Source organism: Protopterus annectens, chromosome 14.part0, assembly GCF_019279795.1.
Source record: "Protopterus annectens isolate FY-2018-M chromosome 14.part0, PAN1.0, whole genome shotgun sequence".
Lineage (NCBI taxonomy): Eukaryota > Metazoa > Chordata > Ceratodontiformes > Protopteridae > Protopterus > Protopterus annectens.
In genome coordinates this window covers 477731465-477753790 of record NC_056748.1, presented here as the reverse complement: position 1 = coordinate 477753790, position 22326 = coordinate 477731465, and the positions used below count along the sequence as shown (strand labels likewise).

The 22326-nt window shown below is 38.4% G+C and overlaps 1 protein-coding gene across 1 annotated transcript in view; it reads right to left on the bottom strand.

The window, feature by feature from the left end:
• MMS19 (MMS19 homolog, cytosolic iron-sulfur assembly component) overlaps window positions 1–22326 on the bottom strand; it is a 2295919-nt gene that overhangs the window by 1026705 nt on the left and 1246888 nt on the right. Inside the window, exon 16 of the mRNA XM_044055580.1 lies at window positions 8571–8729. Within this exon, the coding sequence (XP_043911515.1) occupies window positions 8571–8729 (159 nt within the window). The remainder of the gene's footprint in view (window positions 1–8570; window positions 8730–22326) is intronic.

The window sequence follows — 22326 nt, the reverse complement described above, 5'->3', positions numbered from 1 at the left end:
TGAATCAAGATGGATTATTGAGTTAATGGCACACAGGGAACCAGGATTAAATGATGTAATACCTGTGAAACCCACTCTTTTGAATAGGCGGGTTTTTCATTAGTTGTTATTGGCTGTTGCATCTTTTAAAAATGAGGTCTGTTGAATGTATTATTGTCTGATGAAGGGTAAATCCCGAAAGCGCTTACTTTATGTGGTTTTAGCCTGATTAAATTTTATTTGTTTTATACATTTACAGCAGTGTCCTGTTGCTTTTTCGTTTGGCTTCCCACCACTAAGGTCTAGGCATTACGCGTGTCCCCATGATATAGTCAACAGTAGCCAAGATACTTTTTTTTTTTTTTTTTTTTTTTTTTTTAATATCCTTGCTGCCTGCTGATTATTCTCCTCACAACCAATTCACCCATTCATTCTCCATCAGCAGGGCAAGAGTCATCTGGGACAAGCCATCATTTAGCAAGCCACTGGGGTTGCCATGTCTTTTTTAGCAGCAATCCCAGAATGCACATGGGCAAGTAGTCTGACCATGGAGGCCATTCTCTCACTTCCAGAAGAAGCATTCCCTACAAGTAGCCCTGACCATCCTCCCCGGGAAGCATAAATGGTGGATTATCTAGTCTCCACCCTGGAAACTGCACCAGCTCTATGTGCCCCTGACTGTATGCAATCCTTTCCACTCCCTACAAAAGACACGAGGGCCAGTTCTGCCATCTTAGCTTTCACAAACTCCAACAGGTAAATAGGAAGATGTTTTTTGGGGGTGTAACAAGTTGGCAGATTTTAACAACTCACTGCAGAGTACTTTATCAGAAAAGCTGGGGTAGCAAATAACTGCAACTAAGGAAATTATTCTTTTGGTCTGGAACACGGGATCTGAATTACCTAGACACAGCAAAGCCTTACTAAATTTAATGCTTTTAGCTGCCAAAAAAGCAGTTACTAAAAAATGGAAATCAAAATCTAAACCAACTGTAACTGTAGTACTGAATATTGTAAGAGAGATAAAAGAACTGGTGGTGAGATCGGAAAGAGCAAATGACATATTTTGGGAGCAATATATAATGCAAAATAATACTCAGGAGGAAGAAGGAGGTTTAACAGATGGCAGGAATTGATAAATGTATGCTATTTATGTAATCTTGGAAGAAATGATCAAATGTTAAACAAGAAAACATACATGCATGCTATATGAAAACAATGAGACATTGCTGTGGTTTGTTTTATTTTCTGTTAATACATGTGCACATATATGTCATTGTTTCGGTTGTGACATAATAAAGATGTTTATAAAAATAAACACATTGAGTACCTGACTCCTAAAATTACTGTCAGTCTCAAATGCTTTCTCAGAGCCTCATTCTCCACTGCAATCAACTGCTGATCAACATTTCTGCCTGGCCACCTAATTCATCCATTTCATTTTTAACTTCAGCTATCTATTGTTTAATTCATATCATGGTGACCTGCTGAGAATATAAAATTTCATACTGTCAACTCAGCTACTGCTAAGTCTTTTTACATACCCTCTCCCAAACATTTAGCTTTCATTTGAATCAATTGTTACCATCTATGAAAAACTGTTGTGGTGGCTGCAACTCTTTGACTTGCTTCACTGAACATATCTTCGCCCACAATCACATTTTCAGCTAGGGTTTTCATTTGTTATGCATTTAAGCACCAAGATCATCACAAATAGCTAATATCTTCAACACCTTCTTTATTGATACTATTGCCAACATTACAGCTACCTTTTCCTTACCTCTCCTGCATAACTCTGTTTCTTCAACTACTACTCCTCACTCACCAACACAACACACTAATCATAAGAATGCTCATATCACCACATACACCGAGGATCATGCTACCCCCCCAGACATTATCACCCCACCATCTAGCTGCTCTCAACAGCCCTCCCACCCACATTTTAACCTCTTTCCCATCCCTACAGCACTTATTAATTCAGACAGATGAATGGTCTCTCATTACAAAAAATAACTAACTTAAGTTTACTGTGTAAGCAGGGAAAACTTTTCAAGCAACTTAACCACAGGTCCGTGCTAGCTTTAGTGTCCTGTTTTCAGTGTGCCTGCCACTTGTTAGCACCCTCTACATTGCGACTGTCTTGTCCCTGTAACTGTGCACCCTTGCAAATGCTATACTCCGGAACCAACTACATCAAAAATAAAAAGAAGAGTTACAAGTGCATGTCCCATCTAATACTGTTCATTATACCTTACATTTTAGAGTTATGACCTGTCCTGCATTTAATATTTGTGGCTTACACACAGACAGGATCAATGCTTTCTCTGTGCTTCCTCCCCCCCAAGCTGATTTAACCCTGCCGTAACATTAAAGCAGCTCTAGATTTTTGCATATCCAGCCCAGAATCAGTATTCAGTACTACTGAAATCCTCCTGCAAAAATGACCTGTGGCAGGCTCGTTTTAGCAACTGATTGTTTTTTTTGTCTTGGAACTTGTGGCTGCCTCTTGGTGCAATATACAGCACATATGATATGACTTAACCTTCCTGTGGTACAACATTCCTGCTACGACGGGTGGCTGTGGCCCCTCCTCCCCTAATTGGTGAATCAAAAATTTTTTAGCTACCCTGGTGGCTAGGGCGCCATTTTTAAATCACTTAACCGTGGGTCCCTGCTAGCTTCAGCGTCCTGTTTTAGTGTGCTCACCACGCAAGTTATATTTTGCCTATCTCACTTTATGTTTTGAAAGTGTTTGATGATACTGCTGATTATGTTTCTGCTAGTGTGTTTCTATCCTTTTTATTCCTTTATTACGGTCCACTTGTATTTAAAACACATCGGACTATTGCTAAGCTGGCCATCAGGGTTGCAAATAATATAGCATTGTTTATGCCAGATGATGGTCACTAATGCAATTGAACATGCAGTAGTTATTAGTGTCTAATCCCTGTGTACATCTGTGCCGTAACCCTTCGATACTTAGCCAGCTAGCTAAGTTTTAGTGCACTGGAGATCCGTCTACAGTTAGTCAGCATTAAGTGGCCGGTGTAGTTCTAGTCTCAGCTTCTCTATCACATACGCTTTCACAAAGACTGCTTTATTATTGATTTTATATATCCCGAAGTTGTGCTTTACTTACTTGCAATACTGTACAGTTCTCGACAAGTAGAATAAATGACTGTCTGCCTATTTTGATAGTTTTGCAGTATGGTATCTATTTGTGTCAATACCTGAAGTATAGCTCTGTTAGCAACAATATAACTCTGCAACTGAAACTCTTTTGTTAATGTACTTTGTTTTTGTGCGTGCTAGTTCTCAGTGTTTAAGCTGAACCTCTTACAAGCTCTGCATCACTTACAACCTCCTGTCCACCCACCTTCCCCCCAAACTGATTTCACATCTGTCTTTCTGTTCTTTTTACAGTTGTTAGCACCCTCTACATTGCGACTGTCTTGTCTCTGCAACTGTGATCCCTTGCAAATGCTCTACTCCGGAACCAACTATATCAAAAAATAAAAAAGAAGAGTTACAAGTGTATGTCCCATCTAATACTGTTTATTATACCTTACATTTTAGTGTTAGGACCTGCCCTGCATTTAATACTTATGGCTTTCACACAAACAGGATCACTGCTTTCTCTGTGCTTCCGCTCCCCAAGCTGATTTAACCTTGCAATAACATTAAAGTACTCCCCAAGGTACTCTAGATTTTTGCATATCCAGCCCATAATCAGTATTCAGTGCTACTGAAATACTCCTGCTAAACTGACCTGTGGCAGGCTCGTTTTAGCAAATGATTTTTTTTTTGTCTTGGAGCTTGTGGCTGCCTCATGGTGCAACCCGCCATACTTGGGCTCACTCCACTCCACCTACCCCCCATTCCCACCTATCCTCTCTTATTACATTTATACTTCCTTAGCCACTTCGCTTTGCAAACCAGCCAAACACCATCCTTGACTTTCACCTTCATACTTCCTCCCACTCAATCACCCTCAGTACTCCCCATTCCTGTACTTCCTTCCAAATGTCTCCCATTTTATCACATGCAATCCTTCTCTTTCCTCTGTCAGTGCTCCTGTTTTTTCTTTCACATGCTACTTCATTACACCTGCATCCTCTCTAACCTAAAACAAACTACTATATTATCACTGTAACCTCACTACAGTCTTCCTATTCTAACATTAACTCTGGCCTATAACACACTAACTATATTCCCTGTTCAACAAAACACATTATCTCCACGAACTACTCTTTACTTTATACTCCTAACTCTCTTAACTCCCTTATCTAGGTCATCTCCAAATTATCTCATTTTGTACTCCAACTTTCCCAAATCCTTTCATCCCTCATATATTGGACATGCACCATAACTCTGGGGCCTTACAAACTTCCACCCTCCCATTTGATAGCCATTCCAAAGGTCACAAGTCTCTTCACATCTCTACTCTAAACTTCCAAAGCATCTGCAATAAAACTGCAGAACTGCAAGCCTAGCTCACACACAGTAATACTGATATCCTAGCTGCTACAGAAACCCGGTTAAAACCTTCCATACAAGACTCTGAGTTCCTCCCACCAAACTATAGCACAATTAGAGCACACAGGCCAAATAAAAAAGGAGGTGGCATTGCTATCATCTACCCTAACACCTTCAATATCTTTCCATTTAAAGAACCTGTCCCTCTGTTCCAAAACACTGAAATTTTGATTTTCTTTCTGGAAATCAACCACTCCAAAAAACTTGGTATAATTGTCCTGTATATTCCCCAGGAAATAACAGTTTTAGAAAACATCCTTTTATGGGTTTCCTACGACATAAGAATGAAACAATTATTCTTGGAGACATGAATATTGACTGGGCTACCATTTCCTGCAAACAACATGAATATTGATTGGGCTACCATTTCCTGCAAGCAATCACCCCCTAGCATAAATCTGTTCCACTTCATCTAACTTATCTCCACCACCACTAGGTACAATAAGCAATCGAATGAAGGTTCCATCTTAGATTGGATTTTAGTCTCAGACCCCCTCCAAATACATAGATTCAGGTACCATGTCTAATTATATTAGTGACCATCTCCCAGCCTATGCTGTCCATTCTTCCTCTTCCATCACTAAGGTCCATAATATTAAACATGTCCAAAACCTTACACAATTTAAACCTCTCACTTCTAACAACATCCAATCAAGCCTAAATTGGAATTGTCTCAAAACCCTACCATTAGATGACACCTTACTTCAATTCAATAACACCTTTCTAAATATACTGGATAATCTAGCTCCCACCAGAACCAACAGAATCAAAAGCAACAATGCCCCCTGGCTAACAAAGCTAAACAAATTATGACTTCTAGAGATAAAGCATGGAAAATCTGGCTAAATTCCAAAAATCCCTCCGACCTCATTCAGTATAAACAGCTCTGAAATCAAGCTAAAAAACTAATCAGTAAAGACAAACAGCAGTACTACTACAATGAGCAAACAAATAGAAAAAAATAACCCAAAAATGTTTTGGTCTTCCATCAATACTCTTTTAAACCCTGGCACCAAATCCAACCCCTGCCCACACCCTGACACGCCTCCTGAACAAACAGCTAACATCTTCAACATCTTTTTTATTGATATTATTGCCAACATTACTGCTACCTTTTCCTTACCTCTCCCACATAATTCTACTTCAACAACCTCTCCTCACTCTCCACCACAACACACTAATCATAAGAATGCTCATGTCACCACACACACCAAGGATCATGCTACTAGAGGCATTATCACCCCACCATCTAGCTGCTCTCAACAGGCTCACACCCACAATTTAACCTCTCTCCCATCCCTTACGGACTTATTAAAAAACTCCTTTTAAAATTAAAACCTTGCTCTACCTCAGCCGATAAAAATTCCAGCCAAATTTCTAAAAATTGCTGCTGATGCAGTGGCCTACTCCATTAGCATTCTGATTAACAAATTTATCCAGGAATCTTGCATCCCAAGTCTTTGGAAAAAAGCCATCATTATTCCTCTATATAAAAGTGGCCCCTCAAGTGATATCTCTAACTACCAACCTATACTTTCTCCCATCTCTAAAAACAACTTTTAGGCTGCCTCCTAAAATACAACATCCTCTCCCCAACACAACATGGGTTCCACCCAGGTCACAGTACCTCCACTGTTCTAATCTCCTTCTTAGACACAGTTTATAAAGCTAGGTACTCTGGACTCACTGTGTCTCTCCTCTTAGTAGATCTATCAAAGCATTTTATACAATCTCTCATTCTGTACTCCTCACTCACCTCCAAAGTATAGGGCTTTCTTTCCAGTCTCTTAACTGATTCAAAATCTATCCTTCAAACAGAGAGCATGCCGCTAAAATTCCATTTCCCCCTACCTTCATAACCCTACAGGTGTCCCCCAAGGCTCAATATTAGGCCCTCTTCTATTCAATATCTATTAACAAGCTAAACCAAGCTATCCTGCATGGCTCCCTTGTCCAGTATGCAGACTCCACTATAGTCTGTTCTACACCCAATATAAAAACACTTCAGCAAAATACTCACGCAGCTTTTTCCAATGTGGAGGCTTGACTTCACAATAATCACCTCTCTTTAAATCCAAAACAAAAAAAAAAAAAAAAACTAAACATTATTTTCACACTCAAGAGACAATCTCATATAAATAAAGCTGAAATCAACATAATCTCCCTCAACTCCACAAAAATCGATTTAGTGGCCCACACTAAATTGTTGGGAGTAATCATTGATGAAAACCTCAAATTTGAATTGCATATTCAAAGCAATATTAGTAAGACCCACAAGAAAGCAAAGCAAAGCAATATTAGTAAAACCCACAAGAAATTAGGATTACTCTACAGATGCAATAAGTTCCTCTCCCTCCACACTAATCAAATGCTAGCAATATCATACCTGTTACCATCTTTAACCTACTGCGCTCCTTTACTTACTAACTTACAGTGCTCCTTGCAATCCAGATCAGAAACTTGCTATAATAAGACAGCTAAACTCGCTGCAAACAGCCGTCATAATACTCACCACTGTATTGCACTAAAAAAAAATTACAATGGCTAGAACTCCCTCACTACCTTTTACTTCTTCAGCTCACAACTTCTCATAAACTCGTCTATAAACCTCAAGACTGCCTTGCACTCACCTCGCTACTCATCCCTTATAACCTAACTAGGCCCTTGCAATCCAAACAGCAGATACTTCAAGTTCACAAACCTAAATTACCCATAGGACAATTATTATACTTGTGGATCATTGCTAAAAATTGGTGTATTCTACCTACTAACATCCGCTTACTACAGCACCCTTGCAATTTTAAATCTGCTCTTCAAAACCATCTCCTCATTAAATGGATTTGAAAATGCTCAACCTCTGCCATAACTTAATATACTTACTATTTCTATCTGCCCATCTGAAGCCCCCAGAAAAATGTTTAATTTTTCTACTGAATCTTATTAAACCCCAGCTATTTCCTCTTCTCACCTCATCTTAAATTGTATTCTACTACAACAGCTATAGATACTTTACAACTTCCTCACTATAAGCTCCTGAACTGCTTGCTTAACTTGGGAGTTCAAAATCAGTAATATACATTAACCATGAGACCTGGCTGGCACTGATCATTTGTTTTGATGGCATGTACTTGACTGCATTTAACATTGCTGATGTCGATATTAAAATACTACTTTAATTTACAATATTTAATTCTCATGCAACCTATATTTTATTCTGTATTATTTTTTCTTACTGTATAACTCTCACTTTTATTTCTATTTGTAAAAAGTATATTTGTAATTTATGTTTATTTACTGTAAAATGTTTTTTTCTCTGTTTTTCTCTGTCATGTTTGCCTGGAGTTTTTCTCCCTGGGTCTCCACTGAAAATGGGCTTTCACTGGCCCAGTGGACTTTCCCAGTAAACAAATGCCAATACATAAATAACATAAGGCTTCTTCCAGGAAAAAAGAAAAGTTGCTTTGATGATATGAACATCAAGTTTAATGAATGCTAAAGGGACACACATTTTCTTTCTAATGTTAAGTAATTCTGCATTAAAAAAAAAAAAAAAAAAAGTCACATTTTCAAATGCACTGCAACAAGAACAATCTGAGTAGAAGGGGATCACTCTTTCCTTTCACAAGCATGCCTCCATCAATGCAAAACTTTCCATCATGGAGAAGGTAGAACACTCCATCTGGATGATTGCTAAAGGAAAGTTCTCTATGATCATGACATCTAGTCGTGGAAATATTCCATGAGATCATAATCCAGTAGTGAGAATGCATTTAGAAAGATCTTATATGCATGCTAAAGCCACAGCTACTTGACAGCCTTAACCAAAACGAAATACGCTCTTATTTTGTGCTTAAGTCATTTAACATTCTCTTCACCAATGGCAACAGTTTGCCAAAACTGAACTTTACTGTTAGAACACACAATAAACAGACAGACAAAACTCAAAAAAGGAAGTACCAAAAGAGATAGTCGACAACTATCAATGTCGTTGACAGCATTGCCCTTACCGTGAATAAGAAACATCGCTTTGGGTGACAAAAAAGTTACAGTACCTTGGTGTGCTTCTCGAAGGTGCTGTAGGAGAATTGGGACGGTTTCTTTAAGTATGCTAAGATGTGTGGAGATAACAGCCAGAGTTCGAAGACTTCTTTGGGTGTTTAATAACTTTTTGGACTGTGACAAAGATTCCTTCTCTTCAGTTTCCATTGAGTCTAAAGATAGAGAAAGAGATAAATACATAAAAGGCCCACTGTAAATGAACAATGATATACAATGACAGCAGTATTGCATTAAGAGAATAAATCAAACCTTCCAATGGTCTATCTTATGTATGTGCGCAGAAATACAGATATATATATATATATATATATATATATATATATACAGGTCCACTTTGTAATTTCGAAATACTGAAATCTCCAAATTCAGTATTTCGAAACCACAAAGTCAAAAACCCAATCACAACTCACAAACTCAAATACACACCAACCGTGAAATTCAAAATCCCGTAATTACGCTACACATACAGTACACACAAACATACACAAACCCCCCCTCCACAATCAAACTCATCTAAACTACATGCAAGCAGGGGGGCAAGGCCCCTGCACCCATGTGTGGGACTCCTAAATCTCACAACAGAAACACAAACGAAACTGACACACATCGTACAGTCCCTCAAACACACACATAACAGTCACAACACACACTTACACACACTAAACCCCTAACCAACATACTTACACACACAAACTTACCAAAATTAAACCCAAACATCCACATACCCTACCACTGGAAGCAGAAATTCAAAATATCCGTGCTTCGGTATTTTGAATTTCGCACTTCTGCCGGTTTTTGAAATGTGAGTCTGTGGCTTTGTAAGTTCGAAATACTACAATTCGAGATTTCAGTATTTCGAATTTACAAAGTGGACCCATATATATATATATATATATATATATATATATATATATATATATATATATATATATATATTATATATACATATATATATATATATATATATATATATATATATATACATATATGCATATATATATATATATATATATATATATATACACACACACATACACAAAATAACAGCAGCATGGCTATCCCTCGACAGTGTAAATCTTAGCTCGAGATGATTGTCACTGCTGAAGTGACACCTCGACCTCATGTGCAAAATGGGAAAAAGGGGTTGAGGATGGATATACTTATGTACATAATACAAATATATATATGCATCTGTTGCATGAATATATTAAAGCTTAACCGCCAAAACAGCTCATTAGTTACACTCAAAATAACCCCTGAAATCTTCTCCAGTAATATGCCCAATCTAGCTTGGTTAGCAAGAGCACAGTTATTTTAATCAAGATCACATATAAGTTTTAGTGCATAATGAATCAATAATGTTAATAATGTGCACATTAAATGCTCTTGCCAGGGAATATTACTTGCAGGTGGGGACAAGATTTTGATTTGCAACAGTGAGTATAAATCTTGGGGGGGGGGGGCTAGGAGGGAAAATATAACAAGAGATGGCAGATTTATGAAGAAATTTATGAAAATACTGGGTATGGATAATGTGACTTCAGTAGTAGGAGTTCAGACAGAATTTATGTATTATTCTCCAAGGTACAAAAACTGGACTAGGCTTGAAAGAAATTATATTTTACATGAACATATGCATTTAATTTAAAGTTTTGATATACATCCAATAACTATTTCAGATCACATCACAATAACTAAAATAAAAATGCAGAGTAATTAAATAAAATGAGAAACTGGTGCTTCCCCCACCTATCTGTTAAAAAGAGAAATTTAAGGAATGGTAGTAGAAATTATTCAAGAGTTATTAAGAAAGATATAATTTGTTTCCAAAATATAGCTAGGGAATGGGACAAAATTAAAATGGAGTTTAAAAATAAGATGGAAACAAAAGAAAAGAGATATGCTTAAGAATTAACAAGAATTATTTAGATGGACTGACAAAGGTTAAAGTGCTGCAGAATAAGGGGAATCTCACAGAACAAGGAGGAGCAACTGCAGAGTACTAAAGAGAAAATAAGGCACTGTCTCTATAATATGCATGAATTTAGACAGATTGCTGTTAAGCAACTGGTTTTTGATAACTCCAGAGCACAAAAACTTTTACCACAATGGCTTAGGCAACAGAAAGAAAGGGTTGTTAGCAAGCTTAGGGAACTTATAATAAGGAAAATAACCAGATGCCTGTAGAAGCATTAGAAATATTTTGGAAATTTTATGAAAATCTGTATAAAGCAGAGAAATATGGGAATCAAGAAAAAGTACAAATGAAAATGTTTATGGAAGAAGTAAATATGCCAACGTTAGAGGTAGTTGAGGCTCAATTACTAACATTTAGAACATGAGGAGATATAAAAATCATGGTGTATAAGCAATGTACAGGAAAGTCTCCAGGAATAGATGGAATTCCTTTGGAAGCTAGGAGGGAAGAAGGTGATAAAGATCTGGAAGGTTTTGTTCAACAGTATTTTAAAAGGAGAAACACCAACATCCTGATAGAAAGTGGTAGTGGCTGGAATACCTAAACAAGGTAAAGAGTCATCATTTCCAGCTTCATATAGACCATTCTGATTCTAAACCAAATGGCTAAGAGTGGCAAAGCTGATGCCAGAATTGATAGATATAAACCAATGTAGTTGTGTGGAGGGGAGGCAAACATTTGACAACATTAAAAGAACAATGATAATCCACATGGAAACAGAAAGTAAGAAAATACCACTTATGTTGGTGGGTCTTGATGAAGAGAAAGCATTCAACAGAGAAAGCTGGGACTTTATGAGTAGGACAATGAATGGAAGCATTTGTATTCTCTGATAAAAAATATAAGGCTCATTAGCAGAATATAGGAGAGATCAGAGGTGAACATTAAAGTGTGTGTGTGTGTGTGTGGGGGGGGGGGTGGTCCTCTCTGATATGTTCTGTTTGAGCCAAGAAACCAGGCAGGGGTGTGTTCCTTCCCCTTTATTTGCATTATATTTAGAACCACTGGTAAAGACAATAAGGCACTCAGAAATTCAAGGATATAATGGTAGTCAAGAAAAGTTGGCTATTTGCAGATGATTTTATTTTGTACCTGGTAAAATCAGACAAGGACATTTCAGGGTTGTGCAACATTCTGAGCACAGTTTCAAGTCTTTTGGGGGTACAGAATGAATGAAGATAAAACAAAGGCAATAGCTCCAAACTATGTACCCACATATTAAAATTGGTTCAGCAATACCATATTCCATATTTATGGGGACATAAATATGGGTACCGCTGCTGTACCACTGGATGGCACACTGGTGCAGCAGTAGCATTGTCACTTCACAGCAAGAGATTCTCTGGTTCGATTCTCTGCTGGATTGCCTTCTGTGCAGAGTCTGCATGTCCTCCCTGCATTTGTGTGGATTTTCTCCAGGTACTCTGGTTTCCTCCCACATTACAAAGACATGCGCCTGAAGCATTTCTCCCCAGGCCTCTATTGAAAATTGGCTTCATTCCAAGTCAGAGTTTCCTAGTAAACAAATGTCAAATAAAATAAATAAATAATAAAAAAATTGGAGTAGGGATTAAAAAGGATTATTTTTATGACAGCTAAGGATAAGTGGGAATAGACCAAACAAAAGATAATACAAAAACTGAGAAATTGGAAGCTCTGTTTTATGGATATCAAGATACAAGCAGTGAAAATGTTTTTAGTCCCTTTAATATGATACACAAGTCAGGCATATTTTTATTAAACAGAGAAGCTATGGATAGCAATTAATAAAGAGTTGATGAATTTTATTTGGGAGGGGAAGAGGGCAAGAGTCAATAGGGATAAGTTGATCCTTCCAATAGAAGAAGGTGGTTTGGGAGTACCGGATTTGAAGGGTATTTCAGAGGGTGCACAGTTAATTCTCCTATACATACGACAAGCAGAAAGCTATAAAAAGATAAAATGGATGATGGGGAAACAGGGGTGAAGTTCAAGAAACAAGGAGAGACTGAGATTTTGGACACAGATCCTTAAATAGAACAACAATAACCACACAGAATATTATATTCATAAAGTAGCAGAAAGTATCCTAAAAACTAAGCCAGCTTCAGAATGGAGAAAGGAGATTCTACTGATAGGGATGAAGGCAATTAGGGGAACAGGGAACAGAAAACAGGGGGGTGGAATTTACTGGAGAAAACTGCCAAAGGAAAGAAGGTATTGGTAACAATTATAGCAGGAAAGGTAACAGAATGGGAAGAGACCAAGAATTCATTTAGACTGCAGGTTAGAGACTGCCTTACCTAGAAAGTACTGACAGAGTATAGGCAAAGAAAAATAAATTGGAGGATCCCAAGTGAAAGATCAACACTGGTAGAATTTTTAGTAGTATCTAGAACAGAAGCTGCTGTTATAAAAAGGAATAATTATTAGGGCATAAAAAATACTGCAGATAATTATAGGAATCAATCAGAGGAGGTTAGAAAGGATTGGGAAGAGAGACTGCATAGTTAATTCACAAAAACAGTGGGAGATATAGGTTTGGCTCCCAAATATTCAACAAAGTCTGGAAAGTTTAGGATCTTTGCTTGAAAGTGTTTGCATAGATATTTTTATATCCCAAGTAGACTCCAAATAATTTTTCCTCAGACAGATTGCACATTTTGTAGGTGTGATGCGGAAGAAAGATAATTGGGAAAATATTTTTGGGAATGTAAGGAGTTGGCAGACTTTAAAAATTCCCTGCAGACTGCTCTATCAGAAATGCATACTGGATGAGCAAATTGATGTAAACAAGGAAATTATTTTTTGAGCTGTGATAAAGAGTTGGAATTGCACAGACATAGTAAGGCCTTGCTGCCTTAATTCTGGTGGCTGCCAGAAAAAAACAATTACTGGAAAACGAAAATCAAAGTCTAAACCAACTGGACTACAATCACTGAATATAATAACAGAGATAGAACTGGAAGTGGGATCTTTAGAAAAGGGTAGGAGTAAATTAAATTAAAATTGGAATAGTGGGAACAATACATGCACAACAATGCTCTGGAGGAGGAAAGAGGGTTAAGGGAAGGCAGGACTGGATCAATAAGTGATGTATAATGTCTGCAACTGAAAATATGTCAATATTGTTTGTTTTTATTTATATAAATATATAATTATGTATGTCATAAGTGATAATTTAATACAGATGTTTCTAGTTTAAAACAAAAAAATCTCCCTATTATGTCTGTCTTTACACTACAACTTGTTCATATATTACAGCTATGCAGGACACCTTGCTTATATGAATCAGTCTTCAAACCATTATTTCTGCTTCCAATGTCAAACAACTCTACTTTAGTATACTTTTAACACTGAATACTTTCACTAATTACTTACAGTGTTCTGAGTTCCTGTCTATTCATCACCCCCTTTATATTATACCTACTTCCCATTAAACCTCCCAACTTCTATTGCTCTCTCTTTCACTCTTCATTAACTTTTATGTGACTTCTATGTAAGACCAAGGGTAATTATACTTTCCTTAACCCTTACACTGACCCATGGTGGCTCCAAGGCGATCTGTCACTTCCATTCTAGTCCTGGGCTGCAGCAAGAGCAATCCTATATTCTTAAATCCTCAATTAAGTGCCTTGTACCTCCAACTAGAAGTTCTTTTTTTCCCTTTCTGAGCCCCAAGCACACTCATGGGAAGCATCAATCACTCTATTATTGGTGGATCCTTACAAAAAATTCACTTATCTTCTCTTATCTTACAGAGATCTATACCAGGTGGCAGCTGGAGTGTTCCTTGTAGATAATTCACTCCAGAACATTCTTGTATTAACACAGCAACTGAACACAGCCCCTCATTTACATTACTATTAACCTTAATCCCTACACTCTATCTTCTCTCAACCTTACCTGCAGTGTTACAAGAACTTTATTTTAATCCTTTCCCCATTACAACTCCTGGCACAGCCCTTAGTGACATCAAAGACTATCTTCATGACAGGACTTTCTTCAGGTCACTGACCATTCTCTTGCAGTACAAGAACATTCTGCAAATCCTATCCCTGCACAGTACTTGGTGGGAGCAAGGACTCTCCTTACCCTTACTTTCGCACCTTCTGTCATAGTTGTTAGTAGTGGTAAGGAGTCTATACCTTCACTCCAGGACATTTTACAGATAACCATCCATATTTGACATTACAAAAACATTCTGAGAATCCTTTTCTTTCTTAACACCTGGGACAGCCCTTGGTAGCAGCAAAGACCATCTTTTTCTTTTCCTTCTCAACTCCTGTCACCCATAATACCACACATTTTTTTTTAATCCTTTCCCTCCCAATCCTGGCAAATCCTTGGGGACAGCAAGGACCTTCTTTCACTTTCCCTTCACTTCTCCTGCGACAGCCCTTAGAAGCAGCAAGGATCTCTTTGTATTTACTTGAGGACTTTTTATAGGTTACAGATCACATCTAACATTGTAGGGCTTGTCTCTTGGTGACAGCTGGAGACCTCCTTCCCTATAATACACCTTAACTAATTCACTCCAGAGGAGCACTGGAGGTTTGTACTCCAATTTCCAATGACAGCATACTGAGCTTTATGACAAAATTAAGTGTTCTTCACATTTCAAACAAAAGTTTGTATCCTCCAAAGCCATAAGGGTTACTAAAGAAATGTATCTGCCAAACTGTTCAGCACAAACAAATCTTTAAGTGGTAGTTAAACTGGATTTTATAATTTATAATAAACATAATACATATTAATTTTGTAATATTTTCTAAATAACTTACAATCTCAGTAGCCACTCTAGCTACACACATTGTCAGCAGCGTTTTATCTGTGAGCTTTCAGATGAGGCTGTAATGTTCTGTCTGTGCTCCTTGTTTGTTGAGCTGTTCTATTTTCTTATTCAGAAAAGTATGAACATTATGACAGATTTAATAAACCGTATATAAACAATTAATCTCTTTAGAAGTACTTGACAGAAGTCATATCAGTGCAGTTGGGTTGCCCATCATCTAAGCAGTAAGATAAAATATTTTAATACCATGTATGTAGCATGGTTTTAGAATTACTAATGTAAATATGAGCAGGCAATATTGACACTTAGAAGCATCAGCAGTAGGATGGTAACTGCAAAAACACCTGAAGGCATTACTACGCTGTAATGCAACCCATCACTTATAACCCTCCTTAGGACTTCCTAGTCTTTCACGCTCATCTACACAACTAATAACACTCCTTGCATTCTTCCAGTCTCTTACTCTGATCAACAGGCACCTCACATACACTAGACAATACAGATAACTCACAAACTTTTCTCATCACAACTGCCAAATACTTTGCCTTCACTTTATTACCTATTTCCTGTCTCTACTTAACAGACATTTCCAAAACATCCTCTTTTTTACCAGTCAACACAATCAAGCATCACATTTCTCCATTAACTGTTATCACCAATTTTCTATCTTAAACTGGCTAAAGCAATCTCTTACACACATTACCTGGCAGAAATTTCTTACTCTAACACTAATTCTTCTTCAGGCATTCTGATTCTCTACACAAGTAAAAGAAAAAATAGCTAACTAAACGCTACTTGGCTTTTATACAAATTATACCCGTAGGAGCCATCCATATAAACCCAGGCCCTACACACGGGATCTCACTTCAAGCAGATCACAACCCAATGCAAAAGACTTGCAGACTGCCCTCATAAACAGCAGTGCAAGCAACTGATGGTCTACTCTAGAAGCATGAAAAATATATGAACAACCCTACATTCTGGCACTTATTGAATCATGCAAAAAGATTTTTTGCATACTGATGTCAGACCAGATATAAGGAATGTAGTTGGGGGTACTCCTCATTAAACACAACACTGTTTCAGATGTTAAGCAAATCTGTCTATCAAAGCCATGGACACGCACAGCTACAGATCTACCTAGTTTACATATCCCTACCATCATCTACTACAAAAGCAGAAACTACTAACTGGCATGGAGCCAACTGGCAATTAAAATAAAAGTACTACTGGGTGATTGTAACTTACATGCATTAGGAATGGCTGCCACACAATGAAGCAGATGTGTCACCCTAAGAGGATTACAGCAACTAGCAAAATGTCCAGCCAGGTCAAACCCCATTCCAGGAAAGTATTATTTATACAATAACATTATAACCAATATAGCACACAAGTACAACAGAAATCTTATCCATAAATCTCAGTGATCACTGTCCTGTCATCAGAAACTGGACACTTAAAAAACTAAGAAAACCACTATAGATAACAACAGCTAAGTCATTCCTAAAATAAGGAAATCCACTTTGGATTGGACACCACTGTACAGCTAAAAATACCCAAACATTGCTCACACTTACTTTGTTTGCCAAGTCACAATAATATATGGCTGGTACAGGTATGGAAATAAGAAACATAAGAGAAGCAGGTAATAGAATGAAGAAGTCCAGGAAGACACAAAAGAAAGGAGGAGTGAAGGCAAAAGTGGGAAATAGAAAAGACACACCATGCTAAGAAAGAATACTGGGTGGTTAAGAGCGTAGTTGCAATACCAAAGGACAAGACATCAGCGGCATTCTACCAGCTTCTAGAAAGTGACTCACAAGATGGTGCAAAGAAACTCCATAAGATCGCAAAGTAAAGACATAAAGGGGATGTCAGCAACAACATGCTCACCAGTCCACAAAACATCAAGGCAGATGGACTGAGTACCTCTCCAGCAGCTTCTGAAAGAAGAAAATCCCAAAGAATATGTACTGTTTCAGACACAATCTACAATGAAAGAGGAGCAGCTCACCCTAGAAGTTAAGAACATCCCTAAGGGGGGAAAAGTCAGGGAAAGCAGCTGGCTCAGATAAGATCACAGTAGATAAGAACAAGGTGTTGTGTGAGTTGACTTCCAAGATGGCTATACAGATCAACAACTTAACTTCAGCTCTCCTAGTGTAAAAACAAACTGAGAAAAAGTAGTGCCTTTAAAACTGCTTTCTGGGTAAAATTTAGTTACTGGCTACTAACTACATTGCCTAGATGCCAGCAAAGATTAAATCTAGAAAACCTGAAAGAAAATCAATCAGAAAAAGTGAAGAGAACACACTGTTTGAGAAAGACTATGCATATTTTCAGCAAAAAGCAGTTCAAGCTTCAGCTTTAGTTCAACAGATGGGTTCCAGTACATTAGAAGAAAAAATAAATAAAATTTACTCAGAGATTATTAAGATAAATGAAACATTGAAGGAATATGTCAACTCAAATAAAAAAAGTTAGAAAAAAGAGAAGAAGCTTTAACAAGAGGAGAAAACATACTTGATCTCATCATCACGAACATGGGATCAAAATGTTCAACACCGGAAGTATACCCCTCACTGGTGAGATCAGATCATAAACTAATCTCGCTGGAGGTCCTCATCCCGCCCCCACCTGAAATAAAAAAGACCACAGTGAAAAACTTCTCAAAAGCCGACTTCACACTTCTAAAAACTAGTGTGGTCTCCTTTAAGGCCCCTGAGCCAGTGGTAAACATTACTCAAACCGCTGAATCACTTACAAATGCCTTCTACCAGCACCTACAGGACTGCATGGATCAGGCAATCCCAAACAAAACTAAGACTCTTTGTACCAAAGGCAAGCTACCAGTCTGGTGGACCCCAGCCATAAACAAGCTCTACAACAAAAGGAGGAAGCTACTACAAGATAGAGCAAAATCCTGGAAAGGTAAGACACCTTTGATCATTATAAGTAAAAACTAAGAGCTCTCATAAAATCATCCAAGGCAAATTTTGAGAGAAAAATCGCCAAGGACTCAAAAGACAATCATAAGGCCTTCTTTAGCTATGTTAGAAACCTAGGAGGAAACTCCCAGATATGCTCAGAATTAGTTCACAATGATGTGAAGATTACTGAACCTACACACATTGCCAACATACTGGCTGACAGGTTCAGTGCAAACTTCTCCCCCAAAAGGAGAGATATCTATACCAGAGGATTGTAGCCCCCCTAACATCTCCAACGCCCAGGTGAGAACTGCTCTCTCCAAAGCAAAAAACACAGCATCCATGGGACCGGATGGTGTCCCCGGCTGTGTGCTCCACAAACTCAATGAGGAATTAAACCCGCAGTTAGGACAGCTGTTTAATCTTAGCCTCACCTCACGATACGTACCCAAGGAGTGGCGCACGGCGACTGTGGTCCCACTTCACAAGGGCGTTGCCTCCACCGACCCTGGAAATTACCGTCCCATTAGCTTGACAAGCCTTATCTGCAAAGCCATGGAGAGAATCATAATGGAACTCATAAATAAAGACATAGGGAACTTGTAGACTTTGGATCCAACCCAGTTTGGCTTTGTCAAAGGCAGATCATGCCTTTTAAACTTGGTTGACATTTTCGAGACAGTCACCAAGGCCATTGATGAGGGAAAGGCAGTCCATACAGCCTACCTTGACCTGGCAAAGGCCTTCGACACAATACCCCACTCAGGTATCATCGAAAAACTCATCAGCTTGAATGTAAACCCATACATCACAAGATGGGTTGCAAACTGGCTAAGTGACAGAACCCACAGGGTCAGAGTTGCTGAAGCCATGTCAGACTCAAAGCCTGTCACAAGTGGTGTCCCACAGGGCTCAGTCCTGGGTCCACTCTTGTTCGGCATCTACTTTTCTGAAGTACAAGCAAACGCAGGAGGGTTATGGCTGACAAAGTTTGCAGATGACTGCAAACTGGGCGCCATAGTCGAAAACACATCTGACACAGATATCCTTCAGAAGGGCCTCACAGAAACGGATAACTGGTGCCAGAGCCATGGCCTAAAGTTAAATGCCAAGAAATGCATAGTCATACCCTTCGGGAAAAACAAGGTTACCCCTAGCTACCATATAGGTGGCAATCCACTGAGCACAGAAGAAGTCATTAGGGATCTGGGGACCCAGGTTGGCAGTAGCCTTTCGTTTGACACTCATGTTGCTAAAGTAGTTAGGAAAACCTTCTACATTGCCCACCTGATCATGAAGGGATTCACATCTAGATCAAGGGAGGTCATCGTCCCCCTGTACTCATCACTCATTAGACCTATGATTGAGTACAATGCCCCATTCGGAATGTATCTGACCCGACACCTGCAGCAGCTGGAAAGGCCCCAAAAGTTCCTCACCAAAAGGATAAAGGGTCTCAAAAATATGTCTTATGCTGCCCGACTGAAAGAACTCCAGCTCTATTCAGTCTCATACCGCTTGCTCAGAGGTGACCTGTGCCTGACATATAAGGCCATGTCAAACCCTGATTTGATGAATATGCTTCACCTCAAAAAATCTAGATCCCTCAGAACCACAAGGGCGGCAGACTTAAACCTTGACACGGTTATTAATAGAACGTGCTGGAGGGACAGATTCATCACCCAGAGACTCCCTATGCTGTGGAACAAAATCCCGGTACATGTGAGGCAGAGCACCTCACTGGCCTTGTTCAAAAGGAATCTTGACCAATGGATGGGAGATCGCAGATATACCCCAGGGATTACTTCAGTGTCACTGCTTGACAGAGGCACAGCAAAATAATAGGCATAGTTTTATTCAAACTAAAGGGGTGGCGAAAGCCAAATAACTATGGGCTAGGCTTATAAATGCCCTTGGGCAGATAGCCTAGTATGAACCTATGAACCTAAACCTATGAACCACCTGTTCAGATGAACTGATAAAACTACAAAAATCAGATGCTGAAATGTAAAAAAAAAAACTGTCTTAGTACAAAGTTCTCAAGAAGAACCCGTATAATAAGATATTAGCAGTGAAAATGTTTTTAGTTCTTTTAATTTGGTATACATGCCAGGCATATTAAGTATGATACATTGATCCTTCCAAAAGAACAAGGTAATGAACAGATTTACCTGATCTGAAGGTATATTTTGGAGCTACACAGTTAAAGCTCATATACATAACAAAAGCAGAAGGTTATCATTTAAAATGGAAATGGATGATGATGATGATAATGATAAAGCAGGGGGAAGTTCAAGCAACAGAGACAGTAAGAAGAATAATCACCACCTAACAGATTACATTCATAAACTAGAAAAAGGTACTCTAAAAAGTAAGCCAACACATCAATGCAGAACAGGGATTTTGACAGTAGGGATAACTGCTAGTATAGTTACAAAAAATAGGCAAGAGGGAGAAGCAATTTACTGGAGAAAACTGGCAAAGGAACCAAGGTATTTGGAGCAAGTAACTAGAGAAGGAAAGGCAACTGTGAGTTGAGGCCAAAATGATGTTTGGACTGTAGACAGCCTTCTCTACCTTGGATTGATATCAGAGTATAAGCAACAAAAAGGGATAATAGGAATCTTAAGTGACACACCTGCTCTGGAAGGAACTTTGGTTGAATCTAGAACAGAAACTGCTGTTAAAAAAGGGATAATTAGTACAGCACGTGACGAAAGGAGATACTGCCAGCCCAGCTAGCTGGAACTTTGTAAGTAATTAAATGTCACTGGTGAATATTGAAATGATTTATATAAGATGCTTGTGTTGCAAATGTATTAAAACTGTATGTCATGTGTATATCAAACTGCTTGTACAGATGTGTGTGTTGAAAAGTTATTTGCAAAGTGCTGTTTGAGATGTAACCACAGTGTGCTCTCCTGGAAGACAACAAAGTATATTCACTATTGTAACTGTTTGAATGTATATATCTTAACAGTGGAAACTGGGATACAGGAGGTTAACCTCAGTCTAGTAAACTTTAGAAAAATAACTGAAATTAACTTACTTTATGGCTAGGCCATAAAAGATGGTATCTTTCAGTCTTCAATGCAGCAAGGGACACAATGTCTGTACTAGGGAACTTTCTGTATTGTCTTTAGGGTGAATTAATTACTAGTCTTGAAAGCATAAAGGAATGCAGTTGTTTTATGACTTCCAGCATCTACCAGAGATCTGAGACGTCCTTGTCTCTACATTTTTACAGGTAGATGCTAAATACTGCTAGCTTCATCAATGGTTGTCTTGCCTGGGAACTAGGAGTCAGATGACAAGAAATGATGGCATTCTGCGAGTTATCCCAGCAGTAATATTTGAGATATTAATTTGAGAAGTCTCTTAGACAGAGCATTTTGCATTCTGTCTTGGACCTGACAACTAGAAAATCCATTCACCACATCTGCCTTGCTCTATTAGTAAGTTCTTAGGTTACAGCATAATTCTCTTAGATACAGTCAGGAATATAGTGAAGCTTAGTTTAGATATTTTTCTTTCTTTATTTATTTGAGGCTGTCCTGCAAAGCTGTTTTAAATATTTCCTGCGGTTTTGAACTCTGTTATCACTGTGAATATATATTTAGTATTGTCTTGTTCTTTTATTATTTATTATTAAATATATTTAAACCTTTCGTTGTGGCTGATCTGTGTAGAGATATTTAAGTTTTGAGAGTACCTGCATATTTATTTGGTGACACTGTGTGGACCACTCCTAACAGCCTTGCTCTTGGTCAAACTACCACTTGTGTTAACATTAATATTACACAGTAAGATTGGAGACCCTTTGTTAAGGGCCTTAAAGTAGCTAATAAGGAGTGACTGGTGGCAGTAATAACTACCTTATAGTCTGGGCAGAAGGGGACATAGCTAGTAAACCTGTGCCAGCCTTTCCCAGGTGTGTGTGTGTGTGTGTGTGTGTGTGTGTATGTAAATCAATCCTCAAAGAGTGTGTGCATCAGCTATTTGGGCATGGACAAGAAGCACTGGTTGGACAGAGATGGTGCTGGAGGTCCTTAGCTTGGTCAGCCAGC